At 36.7% G+C, this 21,281-nt stretch overlaps 1 protein-coding gene across 1 annotated transcript in view; it reads left to right on the top strand.

Annotated features, from left to right (window-relative positions):
* The window catches only part of hadhb (hydroxyacyl-CoA dehydrogenase trifunctional multienzyme complex subunit beta), a 16,296-nt gene extending 593 nt beyond the window's left edge, over window positions 1-15,703 (top strand). Inside the window, exons 2-16 of the mRNA XM_034301991.2 lie at window positions 1,220-1,287; window positions 6,534-6,575; window positions 6,725-6,815; window positions 8,219-8,263; window positions 8,382-8,481; window positions 8,601-8,688; window positions 9,179-9,366; window positions 9,939-10,119; window positions 10,226-10,347; window positions 10,471-10,550; window positions 11,931-11,978; window positions 12,558-12,645; window positions 13,931-14,005; window positions 14,108-14,272; window positions 15,149-15,703. Of these exons, the coding sequence (XP_034157882.2) occupies window positions 1,221-1,287; window positions 6,534-6,575; window positions 6,725-6,815; window positions 8,219-8,263; window positions 8,382-8,481; window positions 8,601-8,688; window positions 9,179-9,366; window positions 9,939-10,119; window positions 10,226-10,347; window positions 10,471-10,550; window positions 11,931-11,978; window positions 12,558-12,645; window positions 13,931-14,005; window positions 14,108-14,272; window positions 15,149-15,184 (1,416 nt within the window). The 5' untranslated portion in view covers window position 1,220 and the 3' untranslated portion in view covers window positions 15,185-15,703. The remainder of the gene's footprint in view (window positions 1-1,219; window positions 1,288-6,533; window positions 6,576-6,724; window positions 6,816-8,218; window positions 8,264-8,381; window positions 8,482-8,600; window positions 8,689-9,178; window positions 9,367-9,938; window positions 10,120-10,225; window positions 10,348-10,470; window positions 10,551-11,930; window positions 11,979-12,557; window positions 12,646-13,930; window positions 14,006-14,107; window positions 14,273-15,148) is intronic.
* The last annotated feature ends 5,578 nt before the right edge of the window (window positions 15,704-21,281 follow it).

Here is a 21,281-nt window from a genome sequence, read left to right as displayed (position 1 = left end):
ACTTTATATACATCTGTATAACATTCACTGAAGGGTTCGGTTTCTTTTAATCCTGCACAGATCATTAAGATGAGGATTATATCCACAATATAAACAAATAAGTCAATAAAATATGCAAATAAATAAAATTCAATTATATCTGTATAGCATTTTTAATAAAGCAGCTCTACAGAAATATATACATTCAGGATACAAGTTTTAAATGTATAAATTTATCTCTAATGAGCGAGCTAAAGGTGACAGTGGCAAGGGAAAACTCCCTGAGACTTCATGAGGAAGAAACCTTGAGAGGAACCAGACTGAACAGGGAACTCAGTCTCATCTGGGTGATAACAGATAGTGGGATTTATAAATCATTTCTCTTCTGTAACTGTGAACTACATGTACGAAAACCTGATGCACTTCGTATTTGTGAGGTTTCAGAAAAATGCAGGATTTTTAGATGTTTGTCTTTTTCAAAATGACACAAAAAAAAAAAGGTTTACTATTTAGCGGCTTGAATCCACACTCCAAGTCCAAATTGGCAAAATATGAAGTTTATAATGGTCTTGTTAGGTTACATAAATATGCATTTGAGATTTGAGACACAGATTCCAACAGCTGTCGCGTTGCATGAGGTTTATCTTTTTTCAGAATGACAAATTCATTCTTGCTCATTTTCTGACCAGTGATTTACATTTCCTTATAAAACTGCACACACTGCACCTGAGATACTGTTTTTTTTGTTTGTTTTTTTAAAGCAAAGGATCGTCACACCAAATATTGACTTTGTTTCATTTATTACTGTTTACTGCTCTTTATAGTATTTTTTTTAAATGTAGAAACATTTAGTTTCATTATTTTTGAAGGCGTCTTTGCTCTACAGCATTTCTCTGCATGTTCTTAAGACTTTTGCATGTACATTTTTATTTATTTATTTATTTATTTATTTATTTATAGCCATATTGCCATTTAAGAAGCTATTTATAGAAGCTATTTATAGAAGCTAAACTGCATTTCTCCGTACTTATACTCTGCACAATGACAATAAAGTTAAATCTAATCTAATCTAGTCTAATCTAATCTAATAATAAAATAGAAATGTGCATTAGTGGTAACTGGTTTAGCTCCAGGAAATAAACACGACAGAATATATTTCTTTTCAGAACATTTTCTTATGAATCTGAGTCAGATTTAAGCCTGAGATTTTTTTTTTTTTTTGTGTGTGTGTGTGTTACAGAATGGCGTCCATGTTGATGAATTCTCTGAGGAGCTGCCCGGTGAACTCCTCCAGGGCTCTTCACTTCGGTAAGCAGCTCAGACTCAGAGTCCGAGTCCGAGTCCGAGTCTGAATCAGAATCGAGTTCTGATCCTGGATCAGTCTGAGGAGCGTCAGTGATTTACAAGCTTCACGAGACGATATTGACCCAAATAAAATTATAACACTTTTTTTTTTTAATGACAACGAAACGAACCAATATGTTGTATTGTAAGAAAAGTAGGTCAGGATTTATACGATAAGGTGTAATTTTTTCCCCTATTAATAACGCTATTTTAATTTTTTTCACTGTCATAAAGTAGATTAGATTTAGATTAGATTCAACTTTATTGTCATTGTTCAAAGTACATATACAAAGCCAATGGAATGCAGTTCGCATCTAAGCAGAAGTGCATAAGTGGCATATTTACGATAAATTACCAATAAGGATGTTTAGCTATGAGAGTGATATGTACAGGAGGTGCAGTAGGTATTATAAATAGGGATAAATGTGATCTATAGATGTATGTACAATCAGTGTACAGTGGTGACGACATGTTAAGAGTATAACAGGAATATGAACAGGATATACAAATGAATATATACATACATACATACAAAAAAACACATTATAATTTATAAGATAAACTTTATTAATCCCCGAAGGGAAATTCTGGTAGTCTTGTAGATAAGTAGGAAAGAAAGTAGTAGAAATTAGTGAGAGTAGTAAAGTAAAGAGAGTAGTAAAGTAATGAGAGTAGTAAAGTAGTGAGAGTAGTAAAGTAGTGAGAGTAGTAAAGTGGTGAGAGTAGTAAAGTGGTGAGAGTAGTAAAAAGTAGTGAGAGTAGTAAAGTAGTGAGAGTAGTGAAGTAACGAGAGTAGTGAAGTAACGAGAGTAGTGAAGTAACGAGAGTAGTGAAGTAGTGAGAGTAGTAAAGTGGTGAGAGTAGTAAAGTGGTGAGAGTAGTAAAGTAATGAGAGTAGTAAAGTGGTGAGAGTAGTAAAGTAGTGAGAGTAGTAAAGTAGTGAGAGTAGTAAAGTAAAGAGAGTAGTAAAGTAAAGAGAGTAGTAAAGTGGTGAGAGTAGTAAAGTAGTGAGAGTAGTAAAGTAGTAAAGTAGTGAGAGTAGTAAAGTAGTGAGAGTAGTAAAGTAGTGAGAGTAGTGAAGTAATGAGAGTAGTAAAGTAAAGAGAGTAGTAAAGTGGTGAGAGTAGTAAAGTAGTAAAGTAGTGAGAGTAGTAAAGTAGTGAGAGTAGTAAAGTAAAGAGAGTAGTAAAGTAGTGAGAGTAGTAAAGTGGTGAGAGTAGTAAAGTAGTGAGAGTAGTAAAGTAGTAAAGTAGTGAGAGTAGTAAAGTAGTGAGAGTAGTAAAGTAGTAAAGTAGTGAGAGTAGTAAAGTAGTGAGAGTAGTAAAGTAGTGAGAGTAGTAAAGTAGTAAAGTAGTGAGAGTAGTGAAGTAACGAGAGTAGTGAAGTAACGAGAGTAGTAAAGTAACGAGAGTAGTAAAGTAACGAGAGTAGTAAAGTAGTAGTAAAGTAGTGAGAGTAGTAAAGTAGTGAGAGTAGTAAAGTGGTGAGAGTAGTAAAGTGGTGAGAGTAGGAAAAAGTAGTGAGAGTAGTGAAGTAACGAGAGTAGTGAAGTAACGAGAGTAGTGAAGTAACGAGAGTAGTGAAGTAACGAGAGTAGTGAAGTAACGAGAGTAGTGAAGTAACGAGAGTAGTAAAGTGGTGAGAGTAGTAAAGTGGTGAGAGTAGTAAAGTAATGAGAGTAGTAAAGTAGTGAGAGTAGTAAAGTAGTGAGAGTAGTAAAGTAATGAGAGTAGTAAAGTAAAGAGAGTAGTAAAGTGGTGAGAGTAGTAAAGTGGTGAGAGTAGTAAAGTAGTGAGAGTAGTAAAGTAGTAAAGTAGTGAGAGTAGTAAAGTAGTGAGAGTAGTGAAGTAATGAGAGTAGTAAAGTGGTGAGAGTAGTAAAGTGGTGAGAGTAGTAAAGTAGTGAGAGTAGTAAAGTAAAGAGAGTAGTAAAGTAGTGAGAGTAGTAAAGTGGTGAGAGTAGTAAAGTAGTGAGAGTAGTAAAGTAGTAAAGTAGTGAGAGTAGTAAAGTAGTGAGAGTAGTAAAGTAGTAAAGTAGTGAGAGTAGTAAAGTAGTGAGAGTAGTAAAGTAGTGAGAGTAGTGAAGTAAAGAGAGTAGTAAAGTGGTGAGAGTAGTAAAGTGGTGAGAGTAGTAAAGTGGTGAGAGTAGTAAAGTGGTGAGAGTAGTAAAGTAGTGAGAGTAGTAAAGTAGTAAAGTAGTGAGAGTAGTAAAGTAGTGAGAGTAGTAAAGTGGTGAGAGTAGTAAAGTAGTGAGAGTAGTAAAGTAGTGAGAGTAGTAAAGTAGTGAGAGTAGTGAAGTAACGAGAGTAGTGAAGTAACGAGAGTAGTAAAGTAACGAGAGTAGTAAAGTAACGAGAGTAGTAAAGTGGTGAGAGTAGTAAAGTGAGAGTAGTAAAGTAGTGAGAGTAGTAAAGTAGTGAGAGTAGTAAAGTGGTGAGAGTAGTAAAGTAAAGAGAGTAGTAAAGTAAAGATAGTAGTAAAGTGGTGAGAGTAGTAAAGTAAAGATAGTAGTAAAGTGGTGAGAGTAGTAAAGTAAAGAGAGTAGTAAAGTAAAGATAGTAGTAAAGTGGTGAGAGTAGTAAAGTAATGAGAGTAGTAAAGTAAAGAGAGTAGTGAAGTAGTGAGAGTAGTGAAGTAACGAGAGTAGTGAAGTAACGAGAGTAGTGAAGTACCGAGAGTAGTAAAGTAACGAGAGTAGTAAAGTGGTGAGAGTAGTAAAGTAGTAAAGTAGTGAGAGTAGTAAAGTAGTGAGAGTAGTAAAGTAGTAAAGTAGTGAGAGTAGTGAAGTAACGAGAGTAGTGAAGTAACGAGAGTAGTGAAGTAACGAGAGTAGTAAAGTAACGAGAGTAGTAAAGTGAGAGTAGTAAAGTAGTGAAGTAGTAAAGTAGTGAGAGTAGTAAAGTAGTGAGAGTAGTAAAGTGGTGAGAGTAGTAAAGTAAAGAGAGTAGTAAAGTAAAGATAGTAGTAAAGTGGTGAGAGTAGTAAAGTAAAGATAGTAGTAAAGTGGTGAGAGTAGTAAAGTAAAGAGAGTAGTAAAGTAAAGATAGTAGTAAAGTGGTGAGAGTAGTAAAGTAAAGATAGTAGTAAAGTGGTGAGAGTAGTAAAGTAAAGATAGTAGTAAAGTGGTGAGAGTAGTAAAGTAATGAGAGTAGTAAAGTAAAGAGAGTAGTAAAGTAGTGAGAGTAGTAAAGTAAAGAGAGTAGTGAAGTAGTAAAGTAGTGAGAGTAGTAAAGTAGTGAGAGTAGTAAAGTAGTGAGAGTAGTAAAGTAGTGAGAGTAGTAAAGTGGTGAGAGTAGTAAAGTAGTGAGAGTAGTAAAGTAGTGAGAGTAGTGATTAGTCATCTGCCATTGGCTAAGGTGTTGTAGAGCCTGATGGCAGTGGGGATGAAGGATCTCCTGTATCGTTCAGTCCTGCAGCGCACTGAGGTGAGTCGTGAGTCGTCCACTGCAGCTGCTTCTCTGGTCCATCAGGGTGTTGTGTAGGAGATGGTCAGGAGAATCCAGAATGGCCTCTAGCTTTTTCTGTGTGCGTCTCTCCACCACGTTCTCCAGTGATTCAGACCTCATTCCAGTCACTGAAGAAGCTTTTTGCACCGGTTTGTCCAGCCGCCTTGCATCCTTCTGCTTAATGCTGCCTCCCCGGCAGACTGCAGCATAAAACAGCACACTTGCTACTGTAGTTTGGTAAAACATATGTAGCATCGTCCTGCAGATGTCGAAGGACCTAAGCCGTCTTAGGAGGAAAAGCCGTCTCTGCCCTTTTTTTTTTTTTATATTGTACATCTGTATGATGTAGTGCAAAGAAGCAACTTGAATAAACAGTGAAGTAAGTAACTGAAAACAGTTATATAATATTACAGTGTACATTGTGATCAGCTGTTCAGTGTGGAAACAGCCGCAGGGAAGAAGCTATTTCTCAGTCTGTCTGTGCGGCCGCTACGGCACCGGTAGCGCCTTCCATCTACATTTACATTTACATTTATGGCATTTGGCAGACGCCCTTATCCAGAGCGACTTACAATAATGCTCTGAAGTCTATCAAAAATACATTCTGATATTGGCTCGCTAGGTCACAAACTAGGAATACCATCACTCCAAAAACTCTGTTGGGGAAAGTGCTAATTTAAGTATTTTATGAAGAGGTAAGTCTTTAGACATCGTTTGAAGACTGCCAGTGACTCAGCTGTTCGGACATCTAGGGGAAGTTCATTCCACCACCTTGGTGCCAGAACAGAGAAGAGTCTCGACGCATGCCTTCCTCGTACCCTGAGAGATGGAGGGACGAGTCGAGCAACGCTAGAGGATCAGAGGGAGCGTGGTGGCGCTCGAGGTGTGATAAGTGCTTTGAGATAAGGTGGGAGGAGCGTAAATGGTCCGTAATAAATGTATTTCATGGCAACGTTATTAAAATGGAAAGATTGTTTGGCGGTAATTTGCGCCTTAACTGTTTAAAATAACTACTTCATGTCATCACATGAACGCTCCTTCTGCCGTCTGACGTCCACCTGAAGTGCACAAGCGCATCACTCTTACCAGTTTAACCGCACAGATCGGGAAAATAATTTCATTTTGTATATTTCCTCATCCCTTCCGAAATTAGTTCATGGTTCCGCCAGAGCCAGCACAGCACCCGACGTGCTTCTGAATCGTCTTACACGCGAGTGTGACTTACATCAAGCGCAGCACAGAGGATTGATTTAAACCCGTGTTTATCGCGCCAGTCGCTATAGAAACAGGAGTGAACGTATATACGGAGGTTTACGGTAACTACCTTCAGATGGATCAGCTGTGAATTCTGTATAGAGTGAAAATAAGCATTGAGCAGTTGCGCGCTACGGGATTTTTACGTTTTTGGTATTTTTTCCAAGTTCACGCGGGTCGAATGAACCGAGTCCGTGTCTGTAACGCTTCCTTCTGATTAAGTTAACTTTTCGGACCTTTAAGTAAACGTGCAGGCTTCGTGCTCTTTATGCTGCTACCTCTGCTCTTGTATAAGAAGAAGTAGAGCTCATAATGAACGTTAAATGTAAACCTCGCTACACAATATGAGCAGCAAATTCGTATTTTGTACCGCAGTATCCGAGACAGCGATATTCTGTCTCACGTCTAGTGTGACCTGATCCCGGATCAGTTCTGTTAAGAGTTAAGAGTTAAAACTTTTAACATCTCTTTCTCTCTCTCTCTCTCTCTCTCTCTCTCTCTCTTTTTACAGCTGCACGGTCTCTCGGCACATCCGCTCCTCTGCAGGCACAAGGTGAAACACACACGTATACAAACACCAATATTCTAGTGTTTTATTTACTGAAGAAAAAAAACATCACGTGATCATTATTAAAATAAAACATTTCACGCCGCATGATTGAGTGAACGTGTTCAATTCACTCTCTCTGTGTTTATTAACAGCTAAAAGTAAGAAGACTCTGGCCAAGCCTGGCGTGAAGAACATCGTTCTGGTCGATGGAGTCCGTACACCATTCCTGCAGTCTGGCACTTCGTAAGTGTGTGTGTGTGTGTGTGTGTGTGTGTGTGTGTGTGTGTACGTGTACATACTGGTGGCTGGATGTATTTCTCGCTCTGATTTACTTCCTGTATCCAGTCAAAGCTTTTCAACATTAACTAGCTCGTCAAGATTACACAAATGAGAGATAAATTCGGTTACATGACCAATCCAGATGATCAGATATTCCTGTAATATTAGGAATACACACAGTACTGTGCAAAAGTCTTGGCACCCTATATTTATTAGTACAAACTTTTGTTATAGATGTTTATTTTCTGACTTCTACATTATTGATTCAGTATAAAAAAATATTTTAAATTTAGTTTAAAACATTAGTTTTAAAACATGAAATGTTAAAGAAAAATGTTTGTATGTCAGTAAAGAAAGCAGCAGATTCCATAAGAGACACTTTTCAGATAAAAACAGAATGAAGGCTGCTGGGTTTCGCTGCAGAAATAAGAAGCGAGTCGACAGTCAAAGTCTCCAGAAGAACTGTGGCTGCTTCTGCAAGATGCTCAGTAACACTTCCAGCTCATTTCCTTATAAAACTGCACACACTGCACCTCAGATACTGCTTTATTTTTTTTTTAAAGTGAAGGATCGTCACACCAAATATTGACTTTGTTTCATTTATTACTGTTTACTGCTCTTTATGGTATTTTTTTAAAATGTAGAAACATTTAGTTTCATTATTTCTGAAGGCGTCTTTGCTCTACGTGTGCCTAAGACTTTTGCACAGAACTGTACATAGTATATAAAGTTATAACCGTAGTTTCATCTTATCCTGTCATATATATACAACCTCTCGTTAAATTGCGCGCAGAGACGTTACGAAGAAAAATAACGCTCGGAAGGAAGTAGCTCGCGTTGCTAATCTAATCTGGGAGCGAAGCTAGTTAGTGCAAAGCCGAGCACGTAACATCAGCGTGTAGATCAGACATCAACTTTCTCACTGATTAGTTTGATGATTATTTCATTATTATCGTTATTTAATTTATATTTGACTAGCAGGTGTCAGAAGCTATATATAGCTACTACCGTTTCTCATTGGAACAAAAAAAATAAATAAATAAATAAGAGGCCACGCCCACAAGAGCCAAACTACAGACGACAGACAGAAGCGGCTTGTCACCTGCTAGCGTGAGCGTAGGATTATATACACAGACCGAAGTTTATGCTAATTATAACTAATTACCCTGGAAACACAGTAAAGAACCTTTCTGAACAGCGATTTCAGGTTTTATTGTTATTTTGGTTTAATGTAATTTAATTTCATTTGAATGTATTTATTTCTGTAAAGCTGTCCTTTGTTAAAAGCGCTGTCCAAATGAATTGAATTGAATTAGTGAACCTTTTGTAACTTAGTTTATTTATTTATTTATTTATTTATTTATTAGATATTCTGATCTGATGCCCCACGATCTGGCCAGAGGAGCTTTACAGTAAGTCTATTAAAGCTACAATAAAGAAGATTGTGAAAAAACTTATAACCATATCTCTATACTGACATGTCTGATGTTCTGTGTGTGTGTGTGTGTGTGTGTGTGTGTGTTCTTGCAGAGGTTTGCTGAACAAAACTGGCATTCCTAAAGACGCAGTGGATTACATCGTCTATGGAACCGTCATACAGGAAGTGAAGACCAGCAACGTGGCCCGAGAGGTCAGTGTACGACACTCGGGGCTGAAATGTTCTTTAAGTACATACAGACGATACTATCTCACACTGTGTGTGTGTGTGTGTGTGTGTGTGTGTGTGTGTGTGTGTGTGTGTGTGTTTAGGCTGCTCTGGGTGCCGGATTCTCCGACAAGATTCCTGCTCACACCGTCACTATGGCCTGCATCTCCTCCAACCAAGCCATGACTACAGGTAACACACACACACACACACACACACACACAAATAAATCATCATGTTAGTACACAACTTTTCATGGATTTAAAATGCCACACAAAGAGCAGCCCATAAAAGGAAAGGAGACATAAATCCAGGTAAAAGGGATTTAATTCAAAAAAGAAAAAATGTGAATATAATAACCAGTGTAGCTGCAAGCAGCGATTAAGGGGGCCAGGCACTTTTTGGCACTGCGCCTGGGCGACGGAGGAAGAGCAGAAACGGTGAGGATCTTCAGCACGTGCTCCCCAGCAGATACTCTAACTCTGAGGCACAGCGTAAAGCCGTTGCTGAGCTATTTCATCACTTCCTGTTTCCAGTAGAATGACGATGAAGTTCTAATTAATTACACGTCTTGACTCCATGTTATTAACAGGTTAATACGGTGTTATTAACATGTCGTGTGCGTGTGTGTGTGTGTGTGTGTGTGTGTGTGTGTGTGTGTGTGTGCGTGCGCGCGCTGTAGCCGTGGGTCTGATCGCCGCCGGTCAGTGTGACGCCGTGGTGGCCGGTGGAGTGGAGTTCATGTCCGACGTCCCGATCCGTCACAGCCGCAGGATGAGGAAGACCATGCTCTCTCTGAACAAGGCCAAGACTCTCAGCGCGCGACTGTCTCTGCTCGGCTCCATCAGACTCTCTCACCTCGCACCCGAGGTCCTCATCCTACCTTCTTCCATTCTCTCTTTGTCTTTTTCTTTCTTTCTTTCTTTCTTTTGTTTTATCTCTCTCTCTCTCTCTCTCTCTCTCTCTGTGTCTCTCTGTGTTATTTTCTTTCTTTTGTCTTTTCGTTTGTCTCTTTCTGTGTCTGTCTACCTCCTTTTTGGTCTTTTTTCTGTCTCTCTCTCTCTCCTCCTCTCTCGTTCTGCTCTCTCTAACTCTCTCTCTCTCCCTCTCTCTCATCCCACTCTCTCTCTCTCTCTGTCTCTCTAACTCACTCTCCCTCTCCCTCTCATTCCACTCTCTCTCTCCCTCTCTTGTTCTGCTCTCTCTAACTCTCTCTCTCTCTCCCCCCTCTCATCCCGCTCTCTCTAACTCTCTCTCTGTGTCTCTCTCCCATCCCTCTCTCTCTAACTCTCTCTCTCTCTCTCATCCCACTCTCTCTAACTCTCTCTCTCTCATCCCGCTCTCTCTAACTCTCTCTCTGTGTCTCTCTCTCATCCCGCTCTCTCTAACTCTCTCTCCCTCTCTCTCTCTCCCTCCCTCTCCCTCTCTCTCTCTCTCTCTAGCTCCCTGCAGTAGCGGAGTTCTCCACGGCGGAGACGATGGGTCACTCTGCGGATCGTTTGGCCTCAGCGTTCTCCGTGTCTCGGCTGGAGCAGGACGAGTTCGCGCTGCGCTCTCACACTCTGGCAAAGAAAGCTCAGGACGAGGGGCTGCTCAGTGACGTCATCAGCTTCAGCGTGCCGGGTGAGCCTTCTGAACACACACACACACACACACACACACACACACACACACACACACACACAGATACACACACAGGGTGTTATTATAAGCAGCTGTGTTTATTCAGGGAAGAACATCATCTCTAAGGACAACGGTATTCGTCCCAGCAGCATGGAGCAGATGGGCAAACTGAAGCCCGCCTTCATCAAGCCACACGGCACCGTCACCGCCGCTAACTCCTCCTACCTGGTGAGTGACCAATCACACGCCTGCTTACCGAGTACCTCTGATCGTCCCTGCTGAACTCTGTGTGTGTGTGTGTGTGTGTGTGTGTGTGTGTGTGTGTGTGTGTGTGTGTGTGTGTGTGTGCAGACTGACGGTGCCTCTGCAGTGCTCATCATGTCTGAAGAGAAAGCGCTCGCTCTGGGTTACAAGCCCAAAGCGTATCTCAGGTAAACACTCATCGAAATCAACTCTACACAACTCTACACAACTCTACACAAAACTCTACACAAAACTCTACACAAAACTCCACACAAAACTCTACACAACTCTACACAACTCTACACAACTCTACACTCCGTCTGCCTGGGGCAAAATCTCCTCTAACGCCTGCGACATGAACACAGCAGCCATTTTGAATTTCCAAGTTTAGTTTTTGTCCTGTTAGTGTTGCCGTAGTTCAGCAGTGTGTGTGTGATCCGGTCCCGACCTTAAAGCAAAACTCCACACTGAAACACACTCAGTTTCTTTCTTTCTTTCTTTCTCTCTGTATGTATCTTTCATTCTTTTTTCTGTTTCTTTCTCTTTTCTGTCTTTTTTTTTTTGCTCTTTTTCTTTCATTCACCTATTTTTGTATCTTTCTTTTTCTTACTATCTGTCATTCTTTCTTTCACTCTCTCTCTGTACGTATCTTTCTTTTCTTTCTCTATTTCCGTCATTCTTTCTTTCTCTCTGTATGTATCTTTCATTCTTTTTTCTGTTTCTTTCTTTGTCATTCTTTCTTTTTATAGTTCTTTTTCATTTCTGTCTTTTTTTTTTTTTTTGCTCTTTTTCTTTCATTCACCTATTTTTGTATCTTTCTTTTTCTTTCTGTCTCTGTCATTCCTTCTTTCACTCTCTCACTCTTTCTTTCTTTTTCTTTCTTTCTATGCCTTTCTTTCTGTTGTTTTCTCTTTCCCTCCCTTATATTTCTTTCTTTCTTTCTTTCTATGCCTACCTTCTGTCTTTTAGTTTTTGTATTTTTTCCCCTTTCTCTTATTCTCTTTCTTTTTCCTTCCCTTATGTTTCATCTCTCTCTCTCTCTCTCTCTCTCTCTCTCTCTGATGTATATAGTTTATATAGGAATGTTCGGGATGGTGTGCAGTGTGGTGGTTGGTACTTCTTTTTTTTTTTTTTTTTTTTTTTTTTTTTTTTTTTTAAATTCCTGGGAGAAGTTTTCTCACTCGCCGTTTTCCTTCAGCGTTATATTAATGACAGCTCCAGCTTAGACGTAGTGTAAGTGCTTCAGGGCGGCGTTTTCCTTCATTCATCACATGGGGCTGCAAATTACCGTAATTTCTCACGTAGCAGGTCGACCGTAAATATATCAACAGCAAGACAATGGCCTAATAAAATGCCTCGTGCGTGAATAAAGACGTGCGTTTCCTGTATAAACTCCAGCACCAGTTTAAAGACCGGAATAAAATAAATTCTCCCCGCGCAGAGATTACGGTGTTTATCTCGGCTGTACTGTCACTCAGGTTAAACTCTCACTCGCTCATTTTGTTTTGTCTTCGTGTGAGACGTACTGAAAGTTTGGTGTTGCGTTCTCTTGTTTGTGTTTATTTTAGAGACTTCGTGTACGTGTCTCAGGACCCTAAAGACCAGCTCCTGCTCGGGTGAGTGACAGCTGCCTTTTCTCCGCTCCTGCCTTTCTTCTCTCTTGATTTGTATTTTTATTTATTTCTTTATTTCTTTATTTATTTATTTTTTGCATGTCGAGCTCGTGGTGGTGTTTTGTGAAGCGGAGGTGTTGTTCGTGTTAAAATACGCACGCTGCTTCGTTATTCACACCGAATGTTCGGATTTTAGCGCAAATAAAAGTAAACATCCCACTTTTCCAGTTTGTTTATTTTAGTTTCACTTGCTAGTGCAGGTTTCCAGTGAAATGGAAAGAACATGATCAAAATATGATTATCAGAGTGTTAAAGATAACTTATTTACCTGAACATAATTGCCTCAGCATGCTGTCACATTAATTAGTTAATTAATTAATTAATTAATTGAAACAGTGCAAGCTGCAGCTCTTTTTTCACCGATTAATCAAAATGGCTGATGTTAGTATCCGCTAACGTGCTTTAATTATGACTCGCTCCTCTACCTCTCGTCCTTTCTTCTCCTTCTTTAGTCCCTATATGTACCATGTTTTTATTACACTGAAAAGTTCTAAAACTGATTCTTTTTTTTTTCCGTTTCAGTCCGACCTACGCCACGCCGAAGGTCCTGGAGAAGAGCGGCCTGACGCTGGCCGACATCGACGTGTTCGAGTTCCACGAGGCGTTCGCTGTGAGTGCGTCCATTTTCACACAACGCCGTGACGTCACAGTCGGCGCTTAGACACTGATTTACACAGCTACTGCATCATTACCACTGTAGCCCCGCCCCCAGACCCGTTCTTTCCTTCTTTCTATCTGTCTTTCTTCCTGCATTTCTTTCTTTCTCTGTCTTTTTTCTTTCTTTTTTTCCTTCTTTTTGCTCTTTCTTTTGTTTATTTTTCTTTATTTCTGTTCATTCTTTATCTTTTTTTCTCTCATTATTTCATGCTTTTTCTTTGTCATGCTTTTTGTCTCTACCTTTCTTTCTTTCTTTCTGTTCATTTCCTTCTCTTTTTTCTCTCATTCTTTCATGCTTTTTCTTTGTCATGCTTTCTTTCTGTCTCTACCTTTCCTTCTTTCTTTCTTTCTTTCTTTCTTTCTTTTTTCTCATTATTTCATGTTTTTCTTTGTCATGCTTTTTGTCTCTACCTTTCTTTCTTTCTTTCTTTCTGTTCATTTCCTTCTCTTTTTTTTCTCTCATTCTTTTATGCTTTTTCTTTGTCATGCTTTCTTTCTGTCTCTACCTTTCTTTCTTTCTTTCTTCTCATTATTTCATGCTTTTTCTTTGTCATGCTTTTTGTCTCTACCTTTCTTTCTTTCTTCTCTTTGTTTCTTTCTGTTCATTTCCTTCTCTTTTTTCTCTCATTCTTTCATGCTTTTTCTTTGTCATGCTTTCTTTCTGTCTCTACCTTTCTTTCTTCCATTCAGTTCTTTCTTTTATTTCAGTTCTTTCTTTCTTTCTTTCTTTCTGTCTGCCTGTCTTTCTGTCTTTTTCTCTACAAACACATATAAAGTGACTAATTTTCAAGGCTGCTGTGTTGAAATGGCTGTAGCCCCTCCCCCTGTAGCCCCTCCCCCTGTAGCCCCTCCCCCGTGGGTGTTCCTACAGTTGTCGGTGCCCGGTGTATTTCCGTTAGACGTGTGCCAGTTTAAACCAGTGTATATCGAGTGAACACTGTGATAAATGAATCCAGGAGACTGACTACACTTTTATTACTAATGTTAATTATTTACCAACAATGAGTCCCTGCGTAGGAGGCGTGGCCTGTGCGGCCGTGTAAAAGGTGACGCCTCTCTAAATTGTAGTTTTGAAATTTTGAGCGATGTTGCCGTGGCTCGGAGTCACGTGTATGTTCAGTGATGAGGAATAACCGCGTCCACGCGCCTCCACTTACCGGCTCGTGGAATAGACGCCGCTGCACGCTCGGTGCTTGGGCCCGCTAATCGCTCTCATGTTTTCTTATTTGTTGTTTCAGGGTCAGATTTTGGCTAATATGAAGGCGATGGACTCTGATTGGTTTGCTCAAACCTACATGGGCAGGAAAACAAAGGTACGTGTGTGTGAGTGAGTGAGTGAGTGTGTGTGTGTGTGTGTGTGTGTGTGTGTGGTGTGTTCATTACACATGTTAATCGTGTACACACTCCTCCTCCAGGTTGGTTCACCTCCCATGGAGAAGTTTAACCTGTGGGGCGGCTCGCTGTCCATCGGACATCCGTTCGGAGCCACCGGCTGCCGCCTGGTTACCACGGTAGCACACCGGCTCAAGAAGGAGGGGGGGCAGTATGGCCTGGTGGCAGCGTGCGCTGCAGGGGGACAGGTAACACACACACACACACACACACACACACACACACACGTGCGCATTACCTATCAGAAAAACTTATTACACTTGCAGCAGTAATTACAGTAATAAACATTTTATTTATGACTATTATTGTGCTGCATTTTTAAAATTCTATTTTTATTTTGTTTAAAATTCTACATTGTTATTATCCAATTTAACATTCTAGCAAAAATATACATTTTATGTTTATAATAATTTAACATGAAGTATTATATTGTTCAATTAATGTCTGTATTGTTGATTTAATATTACTGTGTTTCTTGGGTTAATTTTTTATTTTTATCGCTAAAAATTTTTAAATTATTGACATAATAATGGCATTAAAATATTTCCTTATTATTAAAGATTTTTTTTTTAGTTCAGCATTATATTTTTACTATTGTTACCTTATTCACTTTATTGTTCATTTTTATTGATTTTCAGTAATATTTTCAGTCTTTACATTTTTCTAACAAATCGTTATCTGAATTTAATAATTATGTACACATTAATTAATATTAATGTATTATTAATATAATCTTTATTTACTTTAATATTTTCAGTATTATTCTAATCTATATTACACAATATTTATTTAAATAGTTTTTACATAATTCATATATTTTATTTGTATTATTTTACTATTATTTATTGATTTAATATTAGTATCTGCTAAAGATTATTTTAGATGTTGATATAATAACACCATATACTATTTATTTATTATTTATAGATCTTATATAGATTATACGTTTGTTTCTGCTACTTTAATGCTAATTATTTAATAATCCTATTAATATCAATATTTAAATTAACATATTTCACATAGAATCTCTTTCCTCTAACACACTTTTTTTTTGTTTCCCTCAGGGTCATGCGATGGTGATTGAGGCGTATCCACAGTAGAGCTTTACAGAGTGCTGAAGCATTCACACACACACACACACACACACACACACACACACACACACAGGTATGTGCAGAATGAATTAGCAGATTGTGTAAATAATAGAGAATTAAACGTGCACCACAAGGCCTTGAAGAAAGAAAGAAATGAAAGCACTTGTGAACGTCATGGATGTGTAAAGCAGCTGAGGAGAATCCTAACACGCTAAGAACATGGGTTCAGCTGGGTTTCTTGTAAACTAGCATGTTCATCATCACTCTTTCTACACTCACACTGTGTGTTATAACCAGAGAGATCCAGCGTCCACCCTACTGACTCGCCTTCTTCAGGATTCTGTAGATAGTTCCTATTTAAGCTGATCTGTTCTTCTCTTAATGAAAAGGTGTGAGAATATAATCCGGCTTAACACACTCATCCAGAAACTCATCTGTGTGTGGATAATGTTTCCATTGTGTCTTTTCTTTTGTAATAATATTGTCAAATAAAGTAATCTAAATTAAAACCATGTGTTTGCTCTCTTTTTGTATCTTGTCTTTATTGATCACTGTTGCAGAAAAATTACCAAATGAATAAAAATGTATAAAATATTATTAATGTCGAGCACAGTAGATTATAGCAGATAAAATAGCAGTAGTATAGTGTAATATAATAAGCTTTAGCAGATTAAATAGATACAGTTGATATAATTTTATTGTTTAGGGTTTGTTGGTCTAATCTTTATATTTGTATAAATACAGTCTGATAAAAAAAGTTTTTTTGAACATGTAACACCATCTTTACTTATTTATGCTACACTCTACTGTACTGTACTATACTGTAATATACTGTATCTCAGCTTTGGAAGGTGATAGAACAAAACTAATTGCACTCCTGTGTTCGTCCTGACCTCCCGAACAAACGCTGTGAATTTGGTTAAGATCTGAGAACGTCAAAATTTTCACACAAAAAAAGGTAAGGGGTTAGCCTTTTGTTTTTTTGGAGTGAAAATTTCAACGTTCTCCGATTTTCCCCAAATTCACAGGGTAAGTTAAGGAGGTTAAAACAAACAGAGGAGTCTGATTAGTTTCATTCTATCATTCTCCAGAGCTGAGATCTGAGCCTCTCATTTCTAGTGTATTACACTCAATAAAATATACAGGTTTGGGAGGAAAATTTAAACATTGTAATGGTCCTGTACTGAACTATACTACTCTAAAATATAACAATTTTATCTACTGTACTGAAGTAAAGTATATTCTACCTATTTTATCCATTATACTATAGTACAACAATTTTATCTACTATAGCATGCCTACTGTAACTGCTATACAATACTATGTCATGCTGTACTATATTTTACTGTCCTAGATTATACTAATTTTATCAACTATAACTATTTAATATACTAAACTTTACTATACTACACAATACTATTACTATTTAATCTACTATACTGTACTATACTATACTATATGATACTAAAGTATGCAATACTGTATTATACTTATTCCCTACTATACTTACTAAATTACACTATACTACATGTAGTTTACTACTATACTATGTGCTATACTATACACACCTGTATAATTTATTGAGTGTAGTACATTGGAAATGAGAGGTTCAGATCTCAGCTCTGGAGAATGTTAGGATGTAAGTAATTGGACTCCTCTGTTTGTTTTGATCTCTCTAACACATGATGTGAATTTAGTGAAAATCAGAGTACGGTGAATTTTTTGCCCAAAATAACACAAAGGCTAACCCCTTACCATTTTTTGTGTGAAAATTTTGACGTTCTCAGATTTTAACCAAATTCACCTCGTGCGTTAGAGCAGTCAGGACCAACACAGCAGTGTACTTAGTTTCATTGTATCCCCTTCTAAAGCTGAGATACACAATAGTATAATAGAGTAAAGTATTGTACAGTACACTATAGTACAGTATTGTAGATAAAATAGCAATAGTATAGTGTAGTGTAGTAAGCTTTAGCAGATTAAATAGGTACAGCTCATATCATTTTATTGTTTAGGGTTTGTTGGTCTAACCTTTTTATATTTGTATAAATACATTCTGATAAAAAAAAAAACAGTTTTTTTGAACATGTAACACCATCTTTACTTATTTATGGGCTTTTGCTATGCTACACTCTACTGTACTGTACTGTACTATTACTAATATTACACTATATTGTATCTCAGCTTTGGAAAGTGATAGAACAAAACTAATTACACTCCTGTGTTCGTCCTGACCTCCCTAACAAATGCTGTGAATTTGGTCAAGATCTGAGAATGTCAAAATTTTCACACAAAAAAAGGTAAGGGGTTAGCCTTTGTGTTTTTTGGAGCGAAAATGTCAACGTTCTCCGATTTTCCCCAAATTCACAGGGTAAGTTAGGGAGATCAAAACAAACAGAGGAGTCTGATTAGTTTCGTCCTATCATTCTCCAGAGCTGAGATCTGAGCCTCTCATTTCTAGTGTATTACACTCAATAAAATATACAGGTTTGGGAGGAAAATTTAAACATTGTAATGGTCCTGTACTGAACTATACTACTCTAAATTATAACAATTTTATCTACTATAGCATGCCTATTTTAACTCCTATACAATTCCATGTCATGCTGTACTATATTTTACTATCCTAGATTATACCAATTTTATTGACTATACCTATTTAATATACTAAACTTTACTACAATACACTCTATACTATTACTATTTTATCTACTATACTGTAAACATTTTATCTACTATGCTGTAGTAAAGTATATTGTAAGTATTTTATTTATTACACTATAACAACTTTATGTACTAGAGCACACCTATTCTTCCTGCTAAACTAAACTGGTCATGTTCTGATATTCTTTATTATCCAAGATTGTTAGTATTGTATTGACTATACCTATTTAATATACTACACCTTACTATACTACACAACATTATTAATAATCTATCTACTATACTATGCTGTACTAATTTTAACAACTATCCTATCCTATACTGTCGTATATTATACTTTATTGGGCTATACCATGCTGTACTATAATTTACTATCCTAGATTATACCAATTTTATTGATTATACCTATTAAATGTACTAAACCTTGCTATACTACACAATACTATTACTATTTTATCTACTTTACTGTACTGTGCTATTCTACACTATACTACACTATACTATACTATACTATACTATACTGGCCTATACTTATACCCTGCTATACTTATTAAATTACACTATACTACATGTAGTATACTACTACACTATGTGCTATACTATACACACCTGTATATTTTATTGAGTGTAATACATTGGAAATGAGAGGTTCAGATCTCGGCTCTGGAGAATGATAGGATGTAAGTTATTGGACTCCTCTGTTTGTTTTGATCTCTCTAACACACGATGTGAATTTGGTGAAAATCAGAGAACGTTGAATTTTTCGCCCAAAAAAACACAAAGGCTAACCCCTTACCATTTTTTGTGTGAAAATTTTGATGTTCTCAGATCTTAACCAAATTCACAGCGTTTGTTGGGGAGCTCAGGACTAACACAGGAATCTACTTAGTCTCATTGTGTCCCCCTCTAAAGCTGAGATACACAATAGTATAAGAATAGTATAACATTATTTCTTTTTACTTTATTGACGCAATGTAAAGAATATTCTGATAACTACATTATTCATATACTTTATTGACATAATTTTAATATTATTTAATATTATACTATTAAATCTATATTTATTAATTTAATATTATAAAATATCTGCTAAAGATTTTTTATATGTTGATATATGTAATAACACCAATAAACTATTTACTTATGATTATTTTTAGTTTGTTATTGCTACATTAATACTAACTATTTAACAATCCTATTAATATCACAGAATCAACCATAACTAGTTAATACACTAAACATTACTATACTACACAATACTATTACTATTTAATCTACTATACTATACTGTGCTATACTATGCTATGTTATACAATACTATACTATACTAAACTATACTATACTGTACTATACTTATACCCTACTATACTATATGAAATTATACTATACTACACTATTAACTAGGTATAGTTAATATCTTTTTATTGTTTAGGGTTTGTTGTTCTAACCTTTTTATATTTGTATAAATACATTTTCATAAAAAAACAGTTTTTTTGAACATGTAACACCATCTTTACTTATTTATGGGCTTTTGCTGTGCTACACTCTACTGTACTGTACTATTACTAATATTACACTATATTGTATCTCAGCTTTGGAAGGTGATAGAACAAAAACTATTACACTCCCGTGTTCGTCCTGACCTCCCTAACAAATGCTGTGAATTTGGTCAAGATCTGAGAATGTCAAAATTTCACTGATCAGTTTCGTCCTATCATTCTCCAGAGCTGAGATCTGAGCCTCTCATTTCCAATGCATTACACTCAATAAATTATACAGGTGTGTATAGTATAGCACATAGTATAGCAGTAAACTACATGTAGTATAGTGTAATTTAGTAAGTATTGTAGGGTATAAGTATAGTATAGTATAGTATAGGTATAGTTTACTATAATGTGTAATATAGTGCAGTACAGTATAGTAGATAAAATAGTAATAGTATTGTGTAGTATAATAAGGTTTAGTGTATTAAATAGGTATAGTTGATAAAATTGGTATAATCTAGGACAGTAAAATATAGTACAGCATGACATAGTGCTGTATAGCAGTTACAGTAGGCATGCTATAGGAGATAAAAATGTTATAGTATAATATAATGGATAAAATAGGTTAGAATATACTTTACTTCAGTACAGTAGATAAAATTGTTATAATTTAGAGTAGTATAGTTCAGTACAGGACCATTACAATTGTTTAAATTTTCCTCCCAAACCTGTATATTTTATTGAGTGGTAATACACTAGAAATGAGAGGTTCAGAGCTCAGCTCTGGAGAATGATAGGACGAAACTGATCAGACTCCTCTGTTTGTTTTAACCTCCCTAACTTACCGTGAGAATTCGGGGGAAATCAGAGAATGTTGCATTTTTGTAGTACAGTGTAATTTAGTAAGTATAGCAGGGTATAAGTATAGTATAGTATAGTATAGTTTAGTATAGTATAAGTATAGTATAGTATAGTATAGTATAGTATAGCACAGTACAGTACAGTATAGTAGATAAAATAGTAATAGTACTCCCGTGTTCATCCTGACCTCCCTAACAAATGCTGTGAATTTGGTCAAGATCTGAGAATGTCAAAATTTTCACACAAAAAAAATGGTAAGGGGTTAGCCTTTGTGTTTTTTGGAGCAAAAAATTTCAACGTTCCTCCGATTTTCCCCAAATTCTCACGGTAAGTTAGGGAGATCAAACAAACAGAGGAGTCTGATCGGTTTCGTCCTATCATTCTCCAGAGCTGAGATCTGAGCCTCTCATTTCTAGTGTATTACACTCAATAAAATATACAGGTTTAGGAGGAAAATTTAAACATTGTAATGGTCCTGTACTGAACTATACTACTCTACACTATAACAATTTTACCTACTATAGCATGCCTATTTTAACTCCTATACAATTCCATGTCATGCTGTACTATATTTTACTGTCCTAGATTATACCAATTTTATTGATTATATCTATTAAATGTACAAAACCTTACTATACTACACAATACTATTACTATTTTATCTACTATACTGTACTGCACTATATTACACTATTATAGTAAACTATACTATACTATACTATACTTATACCCTACAATACTTACTAAATTACACTATACTACATGTAGTTTACTACTATACTATGTGCTATACTATACACACCTGTATAATTTATTGAGTGTAATGCATTGGAAATGAGAGGCTCAGATCTCAGCTCTGGAGAATGATAGGACGAAACTGATCAGACTCCTCTGTTTGTTTTGATCTCCTTAACTTACACTGTGAATTTGGTGAAAATCGGAGAACGTTGAAATTTTCGCTCCAAATAACACAAAGGCCCTTACCATTTTTTGGTGTGAAAATTTTGACATTCTCAGATCTTAACCAAATTCACAGCATTTGTTAGGGAGGTCAGGACGAACACGGGAGTGTAATTAGTTTTGTTCTATCACCT

Source organism: Pangasianodon hypophthalmus, chromosome 30 (genome assembly GCF_027358585.1).
Source record: "Pangasianodon hypophthalmus isolate fPanHyp1 chromosome 30, fPanHyp1.pri, whole genome shotgun sequence".
Classification (NCBI taxonomy): Eukaryota; Metazoa; Chordata; class Actinopteri; order Siluriformes; family Pangasiidae; genus Pangasianodon; species Pangasianodon hypophthalmus.
Note: the sequence above shows the minus strand (reverse complement) of the source record. Positions and strands in the feature narration are given on the sequence as shown.